Here is a 20,936-nt window from a genome sequence, read left to right as displayed (position 1 = left end):
GATTCTTGCTACTTGCTACCTTTTATCACAAATGCCGAGGTTCCTGGACGGTTCATGCATTTCTATAGGCAATGAATAACTATTTGAATCGTAATAAAAGCTGGGTAATAAGAATATGTTTTGGGAGTCACATGATGCGTCTGTCTTTGAGGGTGTGACGTCTGAACGTGGGCGTCACATGTGACGTCCAAAAGGAACGTCACATTGTGCAATACATCTGTAATTATTTTTCAAACAACAATAAATACGTAATTACTTAATTAAAATGCAATAATTAAATTTTTTTGCCTTTACACATACCCTCTCATTTAAAAACTTTTGTTCATTATACTAGGAGAAGAAAATTGCTAAACCTGTCATAGGAGACACCAGACCCCACCCGCGGTTGCATAAAAATACTTTGAGGAAGGGTATCTGGGTATGTTTTCCTTTTCTATTAACTATTTTCAATAATAAGTGTCTTTGTGATTTTCTTTCAGGACATAGCTATACTACCACATTAAAGAATTTTGAGCGGAATTTGGACATTATTTTAAACGACAAGAACGACACATCTACTATTAATCATTTAGATCACAAAATGTCACCTTTCCTATAACTGACTAAATAATTTTTTTTTTTTAAAAAAAAAAAGACTTCAAAACTATACGCTTTCTTTTTATTTAACAGATAGTTTTTTTTTTTAGTTTTGTCAAGTTGACCGGTATACTTCATGCTAGGGTCATTTTACCAAAAAAATAAAAATAAAAATGAATGAACTTAAATGTTGCTTATTTCTAAGTTCTTTATCGAGAATCATGGAATGAGATGGATGTATAACTTTTATTTAAAATTATACCACCCGTTTTTTAAAGGAACCCATCAATCATTTGAGTTGAGTTTAAGAAACTATTTAAGATTGTATTTGCCTTTAAATATATTAGTGAAAGATTTTCATATTTAAAATATCATATAACTTAATTATATGATGCTTGAAAAGTATGCAGATCATGAAAACGATTTATGTATGTGTCATTAAACTATACTCAAATGATTGATAGATTCTTTGAAAAATGGTTGGTACAATTTCAAATAAAAATTATATATCCATCTCATTAAATGATTATCAACAAACAACTCAGAAATAAGCAACATTTAAGATCATGCATTTGTTATTGGTGAAATGTCCGTAGCACAACGTATACCGGTCTACTTCGCAAGTGCCAGCGGCCCACCGCCGGCAACAACGCACTCTGGAATCACATTGCTCAAACGCTACATATTATTCAAAATAGGTGTTTGGAAAGGTGCACATGTAAATATTCAATTTCAAGATTCAAACTCCAATGCATAGAATAGCCAGAGTCAGGAATAAGAACCATGGAATATTATAATTGTACTATCATATGTGCCAGTTTAGTTCTTGATAGTTACAGCTGGGAACCACAGAAAGAGCACCAACCATATAGAGACAATTAAACATTGTAATAGGAATAAATAGGATTTGCCAATTCTTTGTCTTTATTATCTGCATGAGTCCTTAATTTCACCTCTTTTTCAAAATTTAGAAGTAGGAATTCACTTTACTTTTTCCTACCTCTTTTTTTCTTTTTCTTTTTCTTTTTCACAACATATACATATGGCCATGTGAATGATTTTAGTGAATCATTTCCACACCCACCATCATTTACTCCTTTTTTCTGCCATTGATTCGAAAGGCAGCCTTCTCAAATTAATGAACGAGAAGCGACGTGTTTTGTTCCTTATTTTTTCTTTTTACCGTAGGCCACCCCCAATTTAAACCCTAAAAACTGATGCTAGCAGCAAAGCTGTGTCCTTAATGAAGTAATTATCAGAATGAGAGAATACTAATGATCTCATAGCAGAGTAAAAAGGGAAAAATGAAATCTGATTAATAAAGTAAGAGTAATCAGCTTATATATAAGCTGCATTACATGAGTAAAACAGAAAAGAGCTAATGAACCTATTAACCAACTAACTAACTTGCCAGCTAGGCAACTAACTAACTAAGTAACAAACTTACAGATAACCACGAAATTAAATACAGGAGTAACAATTTGACTCAGTCATATCTATTTGAATAAATAGATATATAATAGTAATGGTTCCATAAAGATCGTCAACAACACCACAGCAAAGGCAACAAATGATAAATTCTACTTTCAAGTTATATGCTGCCAGTACTAAGAAATCAAAGAGCAGCGAGGAACTTTAACATTCTTGGATACTAAGTTAGTTGCTTCTTTAGCCTTAATTATTATTACAATTCTTATATCGACAACCAATTATTTGGTAGAATTATACCAAGCCAAAAGCATACTAGAACTTCTCTACCAAGCAGCAAAAGCACCATAACGAGCTTTTCAAGCAGTTAACACCACACATTTTCACTAATAGACCCTTTGCAACATCACATTTATCAAACAAGGATTAAGGAGAAACCACTCTTCGAGACCTAGCTAGTGTCCCATGTTAATTTGACACAATGAACACACAAAGCTTTTATGATCTGAAAAAACCAAATATTTGACATGATAATACACTCGGAACAAAGATAAACTTCAAGAAATAGCAAACAAAAATTCTCAAAACAAACAAATGATATAGAACACAAGGGGAAACACAAAGATTAAGAATATGATTCATATCCAAACTTGAGAACCAGTTTCCATGACATTGGATATACAAACACAAGAATGTCCTGCAAAGAGTTTGCGTTGCCAGTGGATTTAATACATACAAGAGTTAATATAGCAGCATAATCACAAGACAACTCCTGTAGCTGTTAACCTTTTTGTCACCATCAGATTATGGCTAGCCAGACTTAAAAAGTAAAACTGCTTTCTGATCCAAATAAAAATAGACAAAGTGGTTTGTTTCATGAGTCACATATGAACCTGCAAAATGAAAGAAAAGTCCATGAACACGCTTCAATTATAATCTGTGTTTGTCATTGTAAACATTACAACACTAACAAGAAGAATATCATAGGCTAATCTAATACACCTTGAGTTGGTTTAGAATCGTTTGTGCATTCTTAATGCCTGCGTCGTTTTAGGATTTTTCGTTCTTTTTTAATTCCAGTGGCATTTTCATAATTTTGTGCCTTTCATTTTAGTTGCCATTTAAAACTCATTAACACCATATAAAAGGGTGTTTAGGATTCCAATGACGGTGGTTGAATGCCCGAGGGTCAATGTACTTCAACATGAAAATAACAAAGACAATTATATCCATTCATATTACTAATTCTAACCTCTAAAAATAGAAAACATGAGTAAAGTTCAGGAGAAAAAGAAGTCACATTTTGACAAACCAGAAGGATATTATAATGTGGCATGTGAACATTTCAGACCTATCTATATCTTTCATCTATTATACAATTTGCAATAAATTTCTCAAGGCCTGTCCAGGATGGCATCAAAAGACAACATTTAAATCCCTTCTTTTCAAGTGTAAATTATTTAAAATAATGAATACATATGATTATCATTATTGATCTTTGCGGCTTCAAAATACCAGGGCTCCAGAGGACACCTTATAAAAAAAATGACATACCCAGTTTCGCTACATTGGAGAATTATTGGATTGGCTTATTCATAATATGATAAGCCCCAGCCCAATAGGGTGTACAAGAGAGACAAAAATAGAAAAGTTTGGGCTCCAACTTATGCTGATCCAAGCCCAAATTATGCGGCCAATGATGATCCAAACCCAAGCCTCACTACCTATGCTACTCCAAGCTCAACAAATGATGACTCAGCAAGTTTGTTACAACTGAATGGAGGGGCACAGCACAATGGAGGTTAAGTAATGGGAGTGGGAACGTGCATGGGGTATCTGGAATTTGGAAATAGAGAATGGTCCTTGGGAGAGCTTCAGCACCTCTCGAATGTGCTGGGATTTTATAGTTACTACACTAAGCTTTAGTTGATTTCTGTAATAGCCTTATTTTTCTACCATTAAATACTGTAGTTCCATTTCTTCTTGTAATTCAGTTTCTTCAGTCAATATATAAGAAAATCCAGATTCTTCTGGGCCCAAATAGCTGTGTTTTATTATTATTCTTCCGTATTCTTGGTGGTCCGTATCAAACTGGTATCAGAGCTCTGATCTAGGAGCTCTGTGGGATGGTAGTCACAAGAAACATGGAGAACCGAATCGAATTGATGGAAGAACGGCTGCGCAGAAACGAAGTTCAAAACGATGAAATACTCAGGAGGATGGACGCGAGTGAGACGGGAGTTGTGGAGATCATCCGGAGGTTAGATGAAATGGCGGAACGATGGAGAAGTGGCTCTCATGAAGAGCATGATGGTTCCAACAGGGAAGCACCAGGAAGGAGGTTCAACACGGTTCCTCCCATGTCCAGAAGGCTAGACATCCCTTTATTCTGTGGCGATGACGCGTATGGGTGGATTAATAAAGTAGAGAGGTACTTCAGCATCAATGGAATAGCCGAGGGAGAGAAATTGGCAGCGGTGATGGTGACGCTAGAAGGGGAAGCTTTGCAATGGTACCTTTGGTGGGAGATAAACAACCCCAGTGCGAATTGGGAGTTTTTTCGTAGGGAGTTGTTGAGCCGGTTTCAGCCTGATGCTCTTGACAACCCTTACAGAGCTCTCTATACCCTTAAGCAAACGGGAACGGTGGCTGAGTTTCGAACTGAGTTCGAAAGGGTAATTGGAGCGTTGCGTTTCGAGGATGAAGAGTTGTTGAAGGGGGCGTGGCTTAACGGAGTTCGGAGCAGCGTTAGGGAGGAACTGATGATGAACCCAGGTATAAGCCTGACTGAGATGATGAAATATGCCCTGAAGATCGAGAGGAGAAACGACGCATGGAGGGAAGAAGAGGTTGGCGCAGGGAGAAGGCTCGGTTGGACTGGGCCTGGAAAAGGAGGTCAAGCCCAACGCGGTTGGGCCAGCTCCAATCGAAATGGCAGCTGGGGTGGTTCGGGTTCACATAACCCATCCAACCCGGGTCGGGTTAATAACTCACCAAATTCATTTAATCAGAACAATCCAGATCCCCAAATTTCTAGGGCACCAAATGACGACGGACAGAGAGAGTCGACCACGAAAATACCTGGCACCGACAGTGGGGGTCCGATGACGGAGAGTCAAGGGAGCAACAACCGTCGTCTCTCACAGGCGGAGATGAGGGATCGTCATATGAAGGGTCTTTGCTTCAAGTGCAACGAGAAGTGGAACCCCAACCATCGGTGCAAATTTCGACAACTTCATGTGCTGATAGTCGACGAAGAAGATGATGACAAGGTAGAAGACCATGAGGCGGTAGCGACGATGATCGTTGGTGAAGTCAGGGGTGAAGGAGACAAGGACGTGGCCCTACAACTTTCCATGCATAGTTTGTTGGGTATCACTTCGAGCCAGACGCTCAAGGTGTGGGGAAAAATTCTGGGAACGGACGTCACAGTGATGGTCGACTGTGGAGCGTCAAGCAATTTTGTACGAAGGGAGGTGGCAGAGAGATTGGGTCTGCCCATAACAGAGACCACTGCTTACAACGTGGTGGTGGGTGACGGCCACAAGATCAGCTGTCAAGGGGTCTGTAAGGGGGTGGATATTCTGCTTCAGGGTTCACTGGTTACTCAAGACTTTTACCTTTTCGAATTGGGGAGCTCTGATGTCGTGTTGGGGTTGGAATGGTTGACCCAATTAGGAGAAATTAAGGCCAATTTTAAGGAGCTAACACTGAAGTTTGTTCGAGAAGGTCGTGAAGTTACAATCAGGGGAGACCCAGCACTATCCCGTTCTGTGGTCTCTTTGAAATCCATTGTAAAGGCTCTCCAAGACCATGGCCAAGGATTCTACCTGAAGACTGATGACAGAGAAGATGAAAGGAGCAACATTTAGTGGGTGGAGCTAGAGAGGCTGCTTGCAGAATTTGAGGATATATTCCAAAAGCCAAGGGGACTGCCACCGAGCAGGAGTCATGACCATGCCATCAATTTGAAGTCAGGAAGTCAGGTGCCCAACATACGGCCATACAGGTATCCCCATTACCAAAAATCCGAAATTGAAAGTCTTGTTGCCGAGTTGCTTAGTGATGGCATGATAAGGCATAGCACTAGTCCTTACTCCAGCCCAATGATTTTAGTTAAAAAAAAAGATGGGAGTTGGAGGGTGTGTGTAGACTATAGGGCCCTGAATAAGCTGATTATCCCTGATAAATTCCCTATTCCGGTGGTTGATGAGTTGTTGGACGAGCTTGGGGGCTCCTCCATTTTTTCTAAACTTGATCTGAAGTCTGGGTTTCACCAGATCAGAATGCGTGAAGAAGATATACCCAAGACAGCGTTTAGGACGCATCAAGGGCATTACGAGTACTTGGTGATGCCCTTTGGGTTAACAAACGCCCCATCCACATTTCAAGCCCTGATGAATGACGTATTGGGCCCATTTCTGAGAAAATTTGTACTGGTATTTTTTGACGACATACTCATATACAGCCAGAACCGCGAAGAGCACGTGGAACATTTGATTCAGGTTTTTAAGGTGCTGCGGATTAATTCCTTAGTGTGCAACAAAAAAAAATGTAGTTTTGGCAGGGACCACATGGAGTACTTGGGGCATATCATATCGGCTGAAGGGGTAAGTGCTGACCCTAGTAAGATTGACGCCATGACAAGATGGCCAGCACCCAAAAATATCAAAGGTTTGAGAGGTTTTTTGGGCCTCACAGGTTACTACAGGAGGTTTGTGCAAGATTATGGAAAAGTTGCAAAACCTCTGACGGATTTATTAAAGAAAGATGCCTTTCAGTGGGGTGAGGCAGCAACGCACTCTTTTGAAGAGCTCAAGAAGAAGATGGTTACTGTTCCGGTTTTGGCATTGCCAGATTTCTCTCAGCCCTTCACTGTGACCACTGATGCTTCAGGCAAAGGCATTGGGGCCGTCTTAATGCAAGGCAATAGACCAGTGGCCTTTTTGAGTCAAGGTTTTTCTCCAAGGGCACAGGCAAAGTCCATTTATGAAAAGGAGTTAATGGCTATAGTATTCGCAGTACAGAAATGGAAGCATTATCTGATGGGGAGGCATTTTATAATTAAATCTGACCAAAAGAGTTTGAAGTTTCTCACTGATCAAAAAGTTTTAAATGAAGACCAGCAAAAGTGGGCTGTGAAGCTACTCGGATTTGATTTTGAAATTCAATATCATCCGGGTAAGGAGAATCACGTTGCTGATGCCCTTTCTAGGCAAATGCATATGGCCAGCATCACCAGGTTACAACTGCCCGAGTTACAAGAGCTGGAGCAAGAGTTACAAGTTGACAACAAATTGAGGGCTATTTTACAAGACTTACTGGTTGGTAGCACTGCTCATCAAGGGTTTAAATTGAAGGAGGGCAGACTGTTCTACAATGATAGGCTGGTTGTCTCTAAAACTTCCAAACTCATCCCTATTTTGCTTCAAGAATTCCATGACTCGAGTTTTGGAGGACATTCGGGTTTTTTCAGAACCTACAAGCGGCTGGCTAACTTGGTTTATTGGGAGGGGATGAAACGAACCATCAAGGATTACGTGGCTGCTTGTATAGTTTGCCAACAAAGCAAGGCCCAAAATCTGACCCCCGCCGGCCTTTTGCAGCCATTGCCCATCCCTGTGAAGGTATGGTCTGATATCTCTATGGACTTTATTGGGGGGCTGCCCAAAGCCATGGGTTTTGATACAATCTTTGTGGTTGTGGACCGTCTAACAAAATATGCCCATTTTTTGCCCCTCACGCACCCATACACAGCAAAGGAGGTCGTTGAATTATTCATCAAAGAGGTAGTGAGGCTTCATGGATTCCCACTGACTATTGTTTCTGATCGTGACAGGGTTTTTCTTAGTGCTTTTTGGACTGAATTGTTCAAAAGTGCAGGTACTAAACTACATTACAGTACCGCTTACCACCCGCAAACGAATGGTCAAACGGAAGTGGTTAACCGGTGCTTAGAGGTATACTTGCAATGCTTCTGCAGTCCTAAACCCAAGCAATGGCCCAAATGGATCGCATGGGCTGAATTCTGGTATAATACTACCTACAAAGATGCCACAGGCATGACCCCTTTCAAGGCTTTATACGGTACCGACCCTCCTCATCTGCTCCGGTGTGATAGCTACTCCTCTGCAGTAGATGCTATTTCTCGTTCCCTGTCCGAGAGGGATACTGTTTTGCAAGATTTAAAACAGAATTTGGTTCGGGCCCAAAACAGAATGACAATTCATGCCAACCAACATAGGAGAGACGTTCATTTCAGCCCAGGTGACCTAGTTTATCTACGGTTACAACCTTATAGACTCAAGACTATTGCTAGGCGAGTTAATGAAAAACTTAGCCCAAGATACTATGGTCCGTACCCTATTGTGGAGAGGATTGGGGAGGCTGCCTACCGACTCCAATTACCTCCAGGATGCCAGGTCCATCCAGTATTCCATGTATCTCTTCTTAAGCCGGCAGTTACACCTGTTACGAACGCTCAGCCCTTGCCTTCCATGCTGACAGAAGGGTGGGAGCTCATAGTGGAACCTGAAAAGTTGGTTCAATGGAGGCGATCCAACAAGGGCAAGCTGGAAGTTCTGCTCAAATGGTGTCATTTACCCGAGTTTGAAAATACTTGGGAGTCCTTTGATGTCATCCACCAACAGTTCCCTCACTTCCACCTTGAGGACAAGGTACTTAAATTGGGGGGGAGTATTGATAAGCCCCAGCCCAATAGGGTGTACAAGAGAGACAAAAATAGAAAAGTTTGGGCTCCAACTTATGCTGATCCAAGCCCAAATTATGCGGCCAATGATGATCCAAACCCAAGCCTCACTACCTATGCTACTCCAAGCTCAACAAATGATGACTCAGCAAGTTTGTTACAACTGAATGGAGGGGCACAACACAATGGAGGTTAAGTAATGGGAGTGGGAACGTGCATGGGGTATCTGGAATTTGGAAATAGAGAATGGTCCTTGGGAGAGCTTCAGCACCTCTCGAATGTGCTGGGATTTTATAGTTACTACACTAAGCTTTAGTTGATTTCTGTAATAGCCTTATTTTTCTACCATTAAATACTGTAGTTCCATTTCTTCTTGTAATTCAGTTTCTTCAGTCAATATATAAGAAAATCCAGATTCTTCTGGGCCCAAATAGCTGTGTTTTATTATTATTCTTCCGTATTCTTGGTGGTCCGTATCATAATATTATCAGACTCCTAAGTTCAGCAAATAGCTCCATTGATCTAAGTCACTACTCATGCTATTGCATGTTTAAGAATAGTTCAGGCCGTGTGTGCACAATGGAAGGAGTATAAATTACCAAGGCAGATTTTGGATTTTGAAACTTAATACACACACTATTAAAGAAGTAAAGAGATTCAGAATGGACTTTCTTTTCCACATAAAAATCAAAAAGCATATTGGTTAATGCTGAATAGTACATCACTCTTGGAAAATATATGAAAAGTACGAATCCTACTGTCTTAGATGCATTATTTTTCATTTAGCAAATCAACACACCGAGTTGTTCTAGTCCGCAATGTTGAATGTACACTTTGAGTGATATATTACACTTTTATTTGTTTTCAACATCACCTTTATTCCAAAGTCCAAACTAGTTGGGGTTGTCGGTTGATGAACCCAAATAAAACACTTTTATTTGTTTTCATGAAACAAATTTAAACGAGGTGAAAACATAAAAACAGTAATTACTATCCCTGAAAGTAAAGAGCTCTCCATTCTGCTTCAATATCAATATCAACTAATTGTCTAATTAATGTCCCTAAAAGCTCAAAAGCTGAAAATCATAAAGAGGCCACAAACTAACTCAACCTTAAATCTTTATCATACTCACTTGTATGCATTACCATGATGTTTGCACTTTGGATATTCTCATAAAGTTGTAAACAACAAAATGTTGTATGTTGCAAAGGAACAATCTGGAAAACAGTTAACTGGTTCGGTGTAGTTATCATAGAAACTACTAAATTTGATAATAACACTCGTAAAAGTTCTTCAACTGATCAACTCCTTCCCCAAAAAACCAGCTATAGCCCTAGCACACCCAACTAACGTAATTGAAAATTAACAAGCTAAATGTTCTTTATTCACTAAGGGAGAAACCAAACAGGACTTATATATATATATATATATATATATATATATATATATATATATACTTCAAAGGAGCCTCTCTACTTTAGCATGATAAACTGACAAAACTAGATACTCTTCGAAGAGGAAAAAATACGAAAGACCCCTGCAATGCAAGAACCACAGGTGGTCCTATGATCAAACTCAGCTGCACCATTTTCAAATGTCAGCCTTGAGGTTTTCACTCTTGAATTCCTGATCTCCAAGTAGAAATAACTTGAAAAGCCTAGAACTCACTAAAGTCATTATTAATCTAAACAACAGATCATATGTTTTCCTCCTTTGTCGATACAGAAAACCAGCCAAGCAGAATTCCTCCAACATGATAGACCTTCCATGTATCGACTTCACATTTGAGTTTAATAGGGAACTATTATCAATTTTGATTTGAGGGTCAAAAACTTACATAGCGTTGTTCCCATGTAAAAGGTAAGTATAAAGAAGTTGATGTTATATTTAATCGTTCTCTCCACCAGCAACTATTGATTCAAGACAACAATTTCCAGACTAACAAAGAAGATAAAGGATCATGTACTATAGCTTAAGAGGTCCCATTAAAGAGTTAGTGGAACTCAAAATCACTGTCATCTCAGTAAATAAGTAACTAAGAAGCAAATTGTCAAAGTAAGCCAGATAAGGTAACACCTGCCTACGGTGAAATCATTCACACAGAATATACTACATAAAGATTAAAGAAGGCAATAATGTCTATGAAACCAAATGCAACCCAAAAAATAAAAAAATTCTAGGTTTTCAACATTACATCCAACTTACAACCATGAAAAAAAGCAAATAGCATTTGCAGCACCAAATCAATAATTTGAAGTAAACAAGGACTAAATTAAGCTTAGATCTACTCCATTTAAAGCAAATAAGAATCCCATGTCCATGCGACCATGCCCCAGCCAGAGTAACTACTAAGGAGAAATTAAGATTAGAAAATAAAAAATATCTGAGTGAACCCAAATGGGAAAGTGGAGAAAAAGAGTACCAAAATTGCGACCAACGATGCAATGCCAAGTGGGTCCATGCCTCTTATCGAACTCCTTCTTTATATTCTCGGCAACATCTTTCTCTACATTGTGCCTCTCAAAGGCCTGATTGTGTAGAAAAAAAAAAAAAAAAAAAGGAAACATCAATTATAAGTGGAAAAAAATTAAATTAAGAAAAAGAAGAAAGAAAAGAAAAGAAAAGAAAAGAAAAGAAATGGATGGGATGGGACTAACGGCTACGGCGATATCAACGGCCTCCTTTTGCATGTCGGGGAGCATATCAGCACTCTTGATTATCACTTTCTTCGTAGGAACTGGTGAGCCTGATAGTGATGATGCCTTTCGATCTTCGAAGTTGGGTTTCGCCATTACAGCACCTCCAATGTTCTTTTTCGGGTCCTCGCTCATATCTCTCTCTCTCTCTCTCTCTGTATGAGCTTAAACTTAGATTTTAAGGTTTTACCTTTCACTGACTTGATGTTAAGTTGGTAGCGTGGCTTTATTGATGGATCACACACACTCTCTGCTTTCACCGTGTATGTATGGAACATGTCGGTAAAAACAGGGATACATTCTTTATTTAACTTTTTCAGATTTCAGATACAGAACAATGTTTTAAAAATCATCCTGAAAATTATATTAGCAGAATTTAATTTCTGATTATTTGTAAATAATTAAAAAAAGAAAACTTATCAATTAATCTGGTTAATAATTTTAAGAGAAATATGTGTATCATTGGAGGTGAAGTTGTGTCGTAAAAGAAAGAAATAGATCGTGGGAAGAAAGTGGATAAGCAAAAATCTTTTTGTGATAGTGGATAAGTTGTGTCATTTAAATTTTTAAAAGGACAATAACTTTACTCTAATTTTAAAGTATGAATTGAACTAATTAATTAAATAATATAATAAAGGGATTTCCACGCAACAAATAAAATTAACAAATAAATAACTTCATTAGCTCTGAAACAATTGATAGATAATTAAGACTTTCTGCGTCATTGACGAAGCAACAATACAATTAATTTTATAGATATCTCAATTCACTGATGCTCGTGAACTGCTGGATGTGAGAATTTTTATTATATATACACAAACTTAAGTTAGGAATCGATTTTAGCATCAACTTAATTTATTTGGACTAATGATGTAAGACTTTGTACAAACAATTTGAGTTGTTGATAAAAGTTGTTCCTACCTTAAATTCATGCGTGTATGGTGAAAAAGTTCTCACATTGAGTAGTTGCTGAGCACCAACAAATTAAAATGTCTACAAAACTATGGTGATACGCCAGCTCTTGGTTTTTTATACGGACTTTTTTATTCGTTGGAAAGTAAATGTTGTTGTTCTACACGTCTAGATTTTGCAAAATAAATAATGAATCCAAATTAATAGAAATTATTTTTTCTCAATAAGACTATTTTTTATGTTACTTTTGTGTGTTAATTGAAATTTTTTTTTCATACATCTGTGCTAATTGAAACTAAGTATATGCTTTTATACATCAAATTTAAAAAAAAATCTCTTATTTACTTTTTAAAATATTTTTGTTTATATTTTTGCAGAATTTAATTTTTTATTAATTTTGCATATTTTTAAAAAATTCAAATTTTCAAATATTTGTAATTTTTATTTTTATTTTTTTTGGTACATGTAATTTATTTTTTAAAATCATAGACAAATTGATTACGTTATTGTACGCATTTTTTTATTAACTATCCTAATTAAATTTATGTTTAATAAAATTTCAAACAGAAAACTTTTCGTATATTACACAATATACTTGTAAATGTTTTAAATGAACTTATAAACTTTCTACATAATAAGATTGATTCAAGTGGTATATATTTGATTTCGCTTAAGCAAGATTTTGCGTTCAAATTCTTGTAAATGCAAAAAAAATTCTTTGAGAAAGTTAGCCTCATAATTATGTGAATATTCCTGACTCGAATATGATTGCTTCCTGAAAATGATACTTATAGTTTATCTAAAAAAAACTTAAGAATTTTCTTGTGAATTTGGTGTTTGTAGAAAAATTCACCTTACGCATAGGTGGGTTGAGGGAAAGGCGAGTATGGGTGGCCGCCCCTTCCTAAATTTTAATTTAATTTAATTTAATTTTATATATAAAAAAATATTTTTTAATGATAATAGGTTAACATCTCCTTAAAAAATATTTATAATATTAGTATCTCGTATTTGTCTTAATAATATTTCTAATTTTGAAATTTTATTTCCGCTCCCTATTATAAAGAATCATGGATCTGATCTTGCGAGTGAGCTAACCTTTATTTCAAGTAATTAAAATAAATTTATTTGGGTTTTTTTATGTGACAGCATCATATATCATTAATAAAATAAAGAATCTAGATATGAGAAGGAGAAGTTTCTTGAATATTGGAAATGAAAAGAAAATTAAATGCAAGTGTTATCGCAATTTGGCTTGACTGGTGTTTTGTCAGTCAATAAATATTAGTTTATGTCGATGGGAAATATTAATTAATATTAATTTAATAATTATAATTTATTTTAGTTTGTATATTACTAAATCACTTATAATTTTTATTTTATAAATGACTAAGAATTAGTATTTATTGAATGCAGAGGAACTTGTTCACAAAGAACAACAACTTATACATTTTAAACAGCGTATATAATGTATTTTATTGGTGGCTTCTTTGTCTAGGTACATATTATTTACTTTCTTATGGGATAAAGATATTCTTTACCTTCTTAGATAGATGATTATTTATAGGGAAATAATTATTTCATGTTGCATAAGATAATTATCTTATGTAACAGAGACAAAATAGTAAGATTCATTATTTATTTATTTTTCAAAAGGGTTATATTTATCTACTTTTACATAAGATAACTACATTTCCTACACACACAAGCTAGGTGGGTCCCATTTCTTTTTTTTTCTCTCTCCTCTTACTTATGGATCCCACTTACAATCTTGTTTCTACAACATAAGATAAGCATTTTCCTACAACATAAGAAAATTATTTCCCTTTTCAAAAAAGCAGTGGACTCTGCTATCTTGTCTCTGTTATCTCATACAACATGAGATTAATAGATTCCTTATTTATACGAAGGGAATGAGATTTTGGTGGACAAGAATTAAATCACATGACAAATCCTATGAATATAGCAAAGAGGGTTCGTGATACCCTAAAATTGGAAAATAAAAATGCGAGGAGAAATCGTGGCATTAAGTCATTAACCATTCTCAAATATAAATATGTCTCTCATCAACCTCATTTTAATCTCTCATCAACCTCATTTTAATTAACTTAAAAAACATATGTTTGAACAAACACATATTGAGCTGAAAGGACTGGTTTTGAATATGTTGTGGTTTTATCTTTATCTTTTTTATTTTCATTCCTGGGTTGAAATAATTTTTTTAAATAAAATAGGGAAATACTTATCTCATGTAACAGAGACAAAATAGTAGGTTCTACTATTTTTTCTTTTTTCGAAAAAGTAGTGGATCCCACTATCTTGTCTCTGTTGCATTAGATAATTATCTCATGCAACATGAGATTAATAGATCCCAATAAAATAAAATAATACCCCCATAAAAATTTGATATTTTTCAAAGAGATTATTTTGTTAGATATAAATCCATGACTTTTCTATCACACAAGAATTATTTTATCAATTACCACAAATAAATAAAAGATTTCAAAAAAAAATATATCATCTTACAAAATAAGCCATCACTGACATTGAGAATTTCTTAATTTTATTTATTTTTTATTGAACGAATCATATTGGTTTAATTTATTTAATTTATTTTACTGGAATTGTGTTTTTCCAATGAGCATGAAAAATATTAGTGAAAGTTAATTAACATTTGAATAATGTTATTTATACATTGTTTTTTACATTGTTTATGCATCACCTGTTTTATTTTTCTCTATATATATGATAGCAAATACTCAAATACTACACATAACCTATGAATGTGTTTGAAATCTCAAATGATAGGATAGGATAACCAACAACCAAAAATATTATTTATGCAAGACGAAAGTCAAATATAGGGGTGTTCAAACCAATTCAAATCGTGGTAACCAAATTGAAAAATCAAAAATTAAAATTAAAAATACTAATTTTAATTGGATTGGATCGAATTTCTGTTTGATTGAAAAAACTGATCTAATCCAAATCGATCCAATATATTAATTTCCTTTTACTTACTTGAGCCTTTTTCCAATCATAGTCCAAAAAATTTAAAACTCAAGACCCGTTAACCCATCAACTAAACCCAAGAAATACATATGATTAATAATTTATACATTTTTCATTTCAAAGGCAAAAAAATTAAAATATTACTATTTTAATAAATAATTACGAATATATAACTGTTTCGAAACTATCTACGGATCTATTGCACTCATTCATGTCCAAATTAGGCGTGACTATTCACGTCCAAATTAGGCGTGACTCCCAAGGCATTCACCCCTAAATTAGGAGTGACTCGTATGGTGTTGACACGTGGCACAAAATATTAATAGTTTAACCGTAAAATATCATAATGCCATAACTTTTGACTCGGGTATCCGAATCAGCTAATTCTTTTTTTGATTCCACATAACTTTTATCTCTCACAATGACATGGGTATAAATTATTAAATTATTTACGTATAAATTTCACTCATTCACGTAAATACGTATTTGGTTCCACGCAAATACGCCCAAATTTGAATTTTGAATTTAATGTTATGGTACCATTATTGGGCGTGAATGAGTGAAATATATTCGTAATTAGATTCAAAATGGCAACTTATTCGTAATTATTTATTAAAAAAGTAATATTTTAATTTTTTTGCCTCTACCAAGTGTTTGAAAAAAAATAGTGTACAATGTTATTTATTTAATTATTAAAATATATACAAATTGATATAATATTTTACCAAGTGTTTAGAATATTTATTTAATTTTTTTATTAATACAGATTTTTCATATTATTTTTGAGTTTAAATCACAAATTAAATCTTTATTTTGTTTTTCTTATTAATAATAATATTTTAATTTTTTTTGGTAATACACTATATAATACAATTATTGCAAATTTGAATTGTGTTTGTGAGAGATAAAATATACCAAATGAGATGTCATTGTGTAGATCTCGAAAAGTTATGTGGAATCAAAAAAAAATTACCTAATTCGGATACCCGAGTCAAAAGTTATGGCTTTCCAAAGTTTTGCGGTTCGTAAGTTGACTTTTTTTGCCAGGTGTCAACACCAGATGATTCACGCCTAAATTAGGCGTGAATGTCTCGGGAGTCACGCCTAATTTGGGTGTGAATAGTGACACCTAATTCGGGCGTGAATGAGTGCAATAAATTCGTAGATAGTTTCGAAACAGCTATGTATTCGTAATTATTTATTAAAATAGTAATATTTTATTTTTTTTGCCTCATTTCAAAACATATCTCAAAACTATGAAAAACATTATATGTTCATTTTTTAATGTTACGTGAAAATTATGATTTCAAATGTTGTGGTCGATGAATCGCATAATGCTTCCGCGCGTTCACCTCGGTGGAGATCAGGGATCAAGGAAAAAAAAAAGATATCGAGAGATCAAAAGGATGTGTCCGGATCGCATAGGAAGAGAGAAAGGGTGTGGGAGGAAGTGAGGAGAGAGAAAGGAAAAAAAAGATTATTTTATTTCGCAATTATGGACCGTTGGATTATATTGTAATCCAACGGTGATGAAAGGGTAGGCAAAAGATAGGCAAGAAGGGAGTAGGTAGAATAACCTATCCCGAGTGATATAGAATTTTTCTTTTGCTGAAATATATATAGAGAGAGAGAAGTGCTGAAACAGCAATATAAGTAGGGGTGTAAATGGGCTGGGCTGGGCTGGGCTTTGGCCATCCTGGCCCAAGCCTACGTAAAAAAAAATCTAGCCTATCTGGCCTACTGGCCTATTAAAGGCTTTATTTGTAGGCCAAGCCCGGCCCATTTTCAAAAATAAGAAAGCCTGACATGGCCTACAGGCCTTGTAGGCTTCCCACTATATATACTAAGCAAAAAAAATAAATTGTATAGAGCAAAGAAAGTTTCATTCATCCATGCACTAGTACTTCTCATAAGAAAAAGATGACAAACAAGAAAGAGTCAACATAATACCTCAGCTCTAGAATGTATATCATAGAGGAATAAAGTCAAAGAAATGAGAAAAATAAGAAAAATACAATTACTGGATGCTGAAATAAAGTCTACAAGAGAATGTCATTCATTTAAAAATCTTTAAACCACCATCAAGACAAGGGAAAGAAGAGTATTATTGAAAGATCTTCATCAGTAACATCATAATCCAGCAAGGTACCCATTGCTCCATGGTATTAAGCTGCAACAGCATGTAAAATTTGGAGACATTAGACAAGTTTTTCTTTCATAAAATAAAATAGCACAAAAAGTAAGAGATATTGGTATTTAGTACTTTGTGTCTTTGCTACATAAAATAAATATTATTTTATTATTTTATTTTCATAAATTAAATAGGCCAGCCTACAAGGCTGTAGGCCGGGCTTGACAAAATTGGCCTATGGCCTATTTATTAAAAAAGCTTTTTTATAAGCCTAAGTCTACTCTACTTTTCTGAAAGGCCGAGCCTGGGCTGGGCTTAATGTAGGCCGGGCCGTAGGCTGGGCTGGGCCAGCCTGGCCCATTTACACCCCTAAATATAAGTAACGAAAATAAAATTAACCAACAAAGCTCAACACAATTGATTGATAATTAAGTTTCTTAAACATGTTAACAGGATTTTGTTGATAGAGATAAAAGGAAGAGTGACCATTTTGCCACACTTGGCAAAAACATTTACCACACTGCCACGCCAACAGTAAATTTTGCCAAAATGCCACGCGACATATTTCACTACACTGTGTAGCGAAATATGTTTGCAAGTAATTCGCTACACAGTGTAGCGAAATATGCCATGTCAGGATGCACAGTCAGCAAAGAATGACACGTGTCAAGCAGGCAAAATTCAAGCATAATTCGCTACACAGTGTAGCGAATTTCTGCCTGCTTGACACGTGTCATTTTTTTTTGCTGACTGTGCATTCTGACATGACATATTTCGCTACACTGTGTAACGAAATATGCCGCGTGGCATTTTGATAAAATTTACTGTTGACATGATTGTTTGATAAATTTTTTTGCCAAACGTGACAAAATAATACTATTCCGAGATAAAAGAGGCTCCTTGAAACAGATTTCGTGGTAAAAGATTTTGTTGATAGAGATAAAACAGGTTCCTTGAGTTATATTAAAAAAAACAAAAAAAACAGGGCTATGATTACCAAAAAAGAAAAAAACAGCAAAGCTATAGTCCAAACTCCAAACGCAAGTAGAGTTGGACAAGAAATGATGACGGGCATCCCAATCCATAACAACTTTGTTGGGAAGCGTGAACTTTGGAAATATCAATTTTGCAAGTTGTATGTAGCTCAGATCTCATCCATTCTACTTTTTGTAACATTCTAATAATATTATTTAAAATGTAAAAAATAATATATATATATATATATATATATATATATATATAATATTTTTTATTATTGTATAAATATATTTTTTGTCTCATTTATAAAAAAATTGAGTAAATTTTATCAAAAAGATTTCTCCAAAAAATACAGAATTAACTTTTTTTGTACTTGTATTTATTGAAATATATAAATAAAGAACACAATTCATTTATTTTTATGTAAATATGTAAAAGATATTTTTACAGCAAAAATAAAATATTTTTTCATATATAAGAAAGTTTGTACATATCTTTATTCAATTAAATTTACATATTATTTAAAAAATATTTACTTTCAGCTTAAAAAAAAACACTTGTAAACCTACTGTCATTTTATTTAAAATAACATAAAATTATGTCATTTAAATGATAAATATTTTTATCTATAATAAATCAGGAATTTGTGCATGAATAAAATTTAGGACTGACCAGGTTTGGGTTAACGAATTATTAATCCATGTCAATTTTATTTAGAATATATTTCAGTTGAGTCGTTGATGCTATTATTTATTTATATAATTAAATTGTAAATTATCAATCTTGAATAATTATGCAATTAGTTTATATTAAAAATTCATTTATTCAAAATAGAATATTTAAAAACAATTACAAATTAATATATATTATTATACAATAATAAATATTTCTCTTTAAAATAATATTTTAATAATTTTAACAATATGTCATAATATAAAAAAATGTTTTTCTTCATTTAAACCGTGGTCCAATATTTTTTTGGGATACATTAATTCATGATATAAAGTTTCTCAAATTTCAGTTTTATCCAAACATTTAATATTTACAGCTACAAACAAATATTAATAATTCCATCTAAAAAATTGTTAGCATTACATATATGATTGTTGCTAAATTGATAATTGTACTGGTAATTGTACAAAAAGCAATTTGTTCACATAAGAACAAAATGAACTTTTTTTTGGTAAATAAATGGAAATCTATACACACAGAGAGTGTGCAACTTTAGAGGTGTAAATGAGTTAGGTCGGCTTACAGGGGCCTAGCTTATATTAAGTCAAGTTTGACCTATTACAAATAATAAAATAAAATAGGTCTAGGCTTTAAAAAAAAACTTATTTAGAAAACAGATCATAGGTTTTTTTTTGTACAAATCGGACTTATAAGCCTAATAGACCGGCCTATATGATAGTATTTATTTTAAAAAAAAAATTATTAATTTAATAATTTTGAATAATAAAGTAACATTATTTTAATTGTTCTTTTAATTAGTGAATGTTTAATAGACTTAAACAGATTTAGATCAAAACTTTTATTTTTTATTTTTTAATATAAAACAAATCAGAGTTATAATTTGAGACGTACAGACTACCGCCTAGGCCAGATCCAATATTCACAGCGTAATCTATTTAATTCAAAACTCAAAGTGCAGTCCATTTATCCCTACCTGCGGTTAGGGCCGGCAAAATGGGCTGAGCCCGCCGGGCTGGCCCGCCCCGCCTGCCAAATGGGGTGGGCTGGGTTGAGTCTTTCAACCCACCAGCCCGCCCAACCCGCCCCGCCAAACCCGCCAGCCCATATGGGTCAGCCCGCCACGGGGCGGGCTAGCCCGCCAAGTCATTTTTTTTTTAGGTTACCCAATTGTTATGTAGCTCCGTATCTTAGATTTCTCTGCTTGCAAGTGGCTTTTTTGAATTGTTGTGGACTGCTCATACAACACTTTGTTACTTGTTTTGTTATTCTATTTTATCCTGATATGATTTTATTTTTTTATTATTATTTTTGGATTGAAAGATGCATATTTATATGCAGATTATTAAACACTGATCTTCTTGGTTTCATAAGCACATTAGGATTTTATACAGATTTTTGTATGCTTTTATGCAGATTTTTTTATGTGATTTTATGCAGAATTTAATTTTTTGTATTTTATTTTTATATTTTTTTTATTTTATGCGGGCTGGCCCGTAGCCCGCCAGCCCACTCATAAAACGGGCCGGGTTACTCAATTCAACCCATTTTGTCAAAACGGGCCGGGACGGGCCAGCCCATTTTGGGCGGGCTAGTGGCGGGCCGGGGCGGGCCGGCCCATATTGCCAGCCCTACCTGCGGTGAAGCGCGAGTAGAGTTGAGGAGCTAAGTATGGGTAATGGCGGTAGGATATACACAAGACAAAATCATATACATTATCCATGGGGCATTTGTTTCATGAAATTTTTTTGGAATAGTAGAGAAATGAGATAGATAGAAAAATAATTGAAAAGATAGATAAAG

At 34.8% G+C, this 20,936-nt stretch overlaps 1 protein-coding gene across 1 annotated transcript; it reads right to left on the bottom strand.

The window, feature by feature from the left end:
- Positions 1-2,589: 2,589 nt before the first annotated feature.
- LOC133294546 (uncharacterized) lies at positions 2,590-11,613 on the bottom strand. The gene is made up of 3 exons (XM_061493234.1): positions 11,372-11,613; positions 11,137-11,242; positions 2,590-2,897 (listed from the first exon to the last, which is right to left on the bottom strand). The coding sequence occupies exons 1-3, from the start codon at positions 11,543-11,545 to the stop codon at positions 2,815-2,817; spliced, it is 363 nt and encodes a 120-aa protein (XP_061349218.1). The 5' UTR covers positions 11,546-11,613; the 3' UTR covers positions 2,590-2,814.
- Positions 11,614-20,936: the final 9,323 nt, after the last annotated feature.

The sequence above is a fragment of the Gastrolobium bilobum genome, unplaced genomic scaffold (genome assembly GCF_033153095.1).
Source record: "Gastrolobium bilobum isolate Gb01-03AN ecotype WA unplaced genomic scaffold, APGP_CSIRO_Gbil_v1 utg5188, whole genome shotgun sequence".
Taxonomy (NCBI): domain Eukaryota; kingdom Viridiplantae; phylum Streptophyta; class Magnoliopsida; order Fabales; family Fabaceae; genus Gastrolobium; species Gastrolobium bilobum.
Note: the sequence above shows the minus strand (reverse complement) of the source record. Positions and strands in the feature narration are given on the sequence as shown.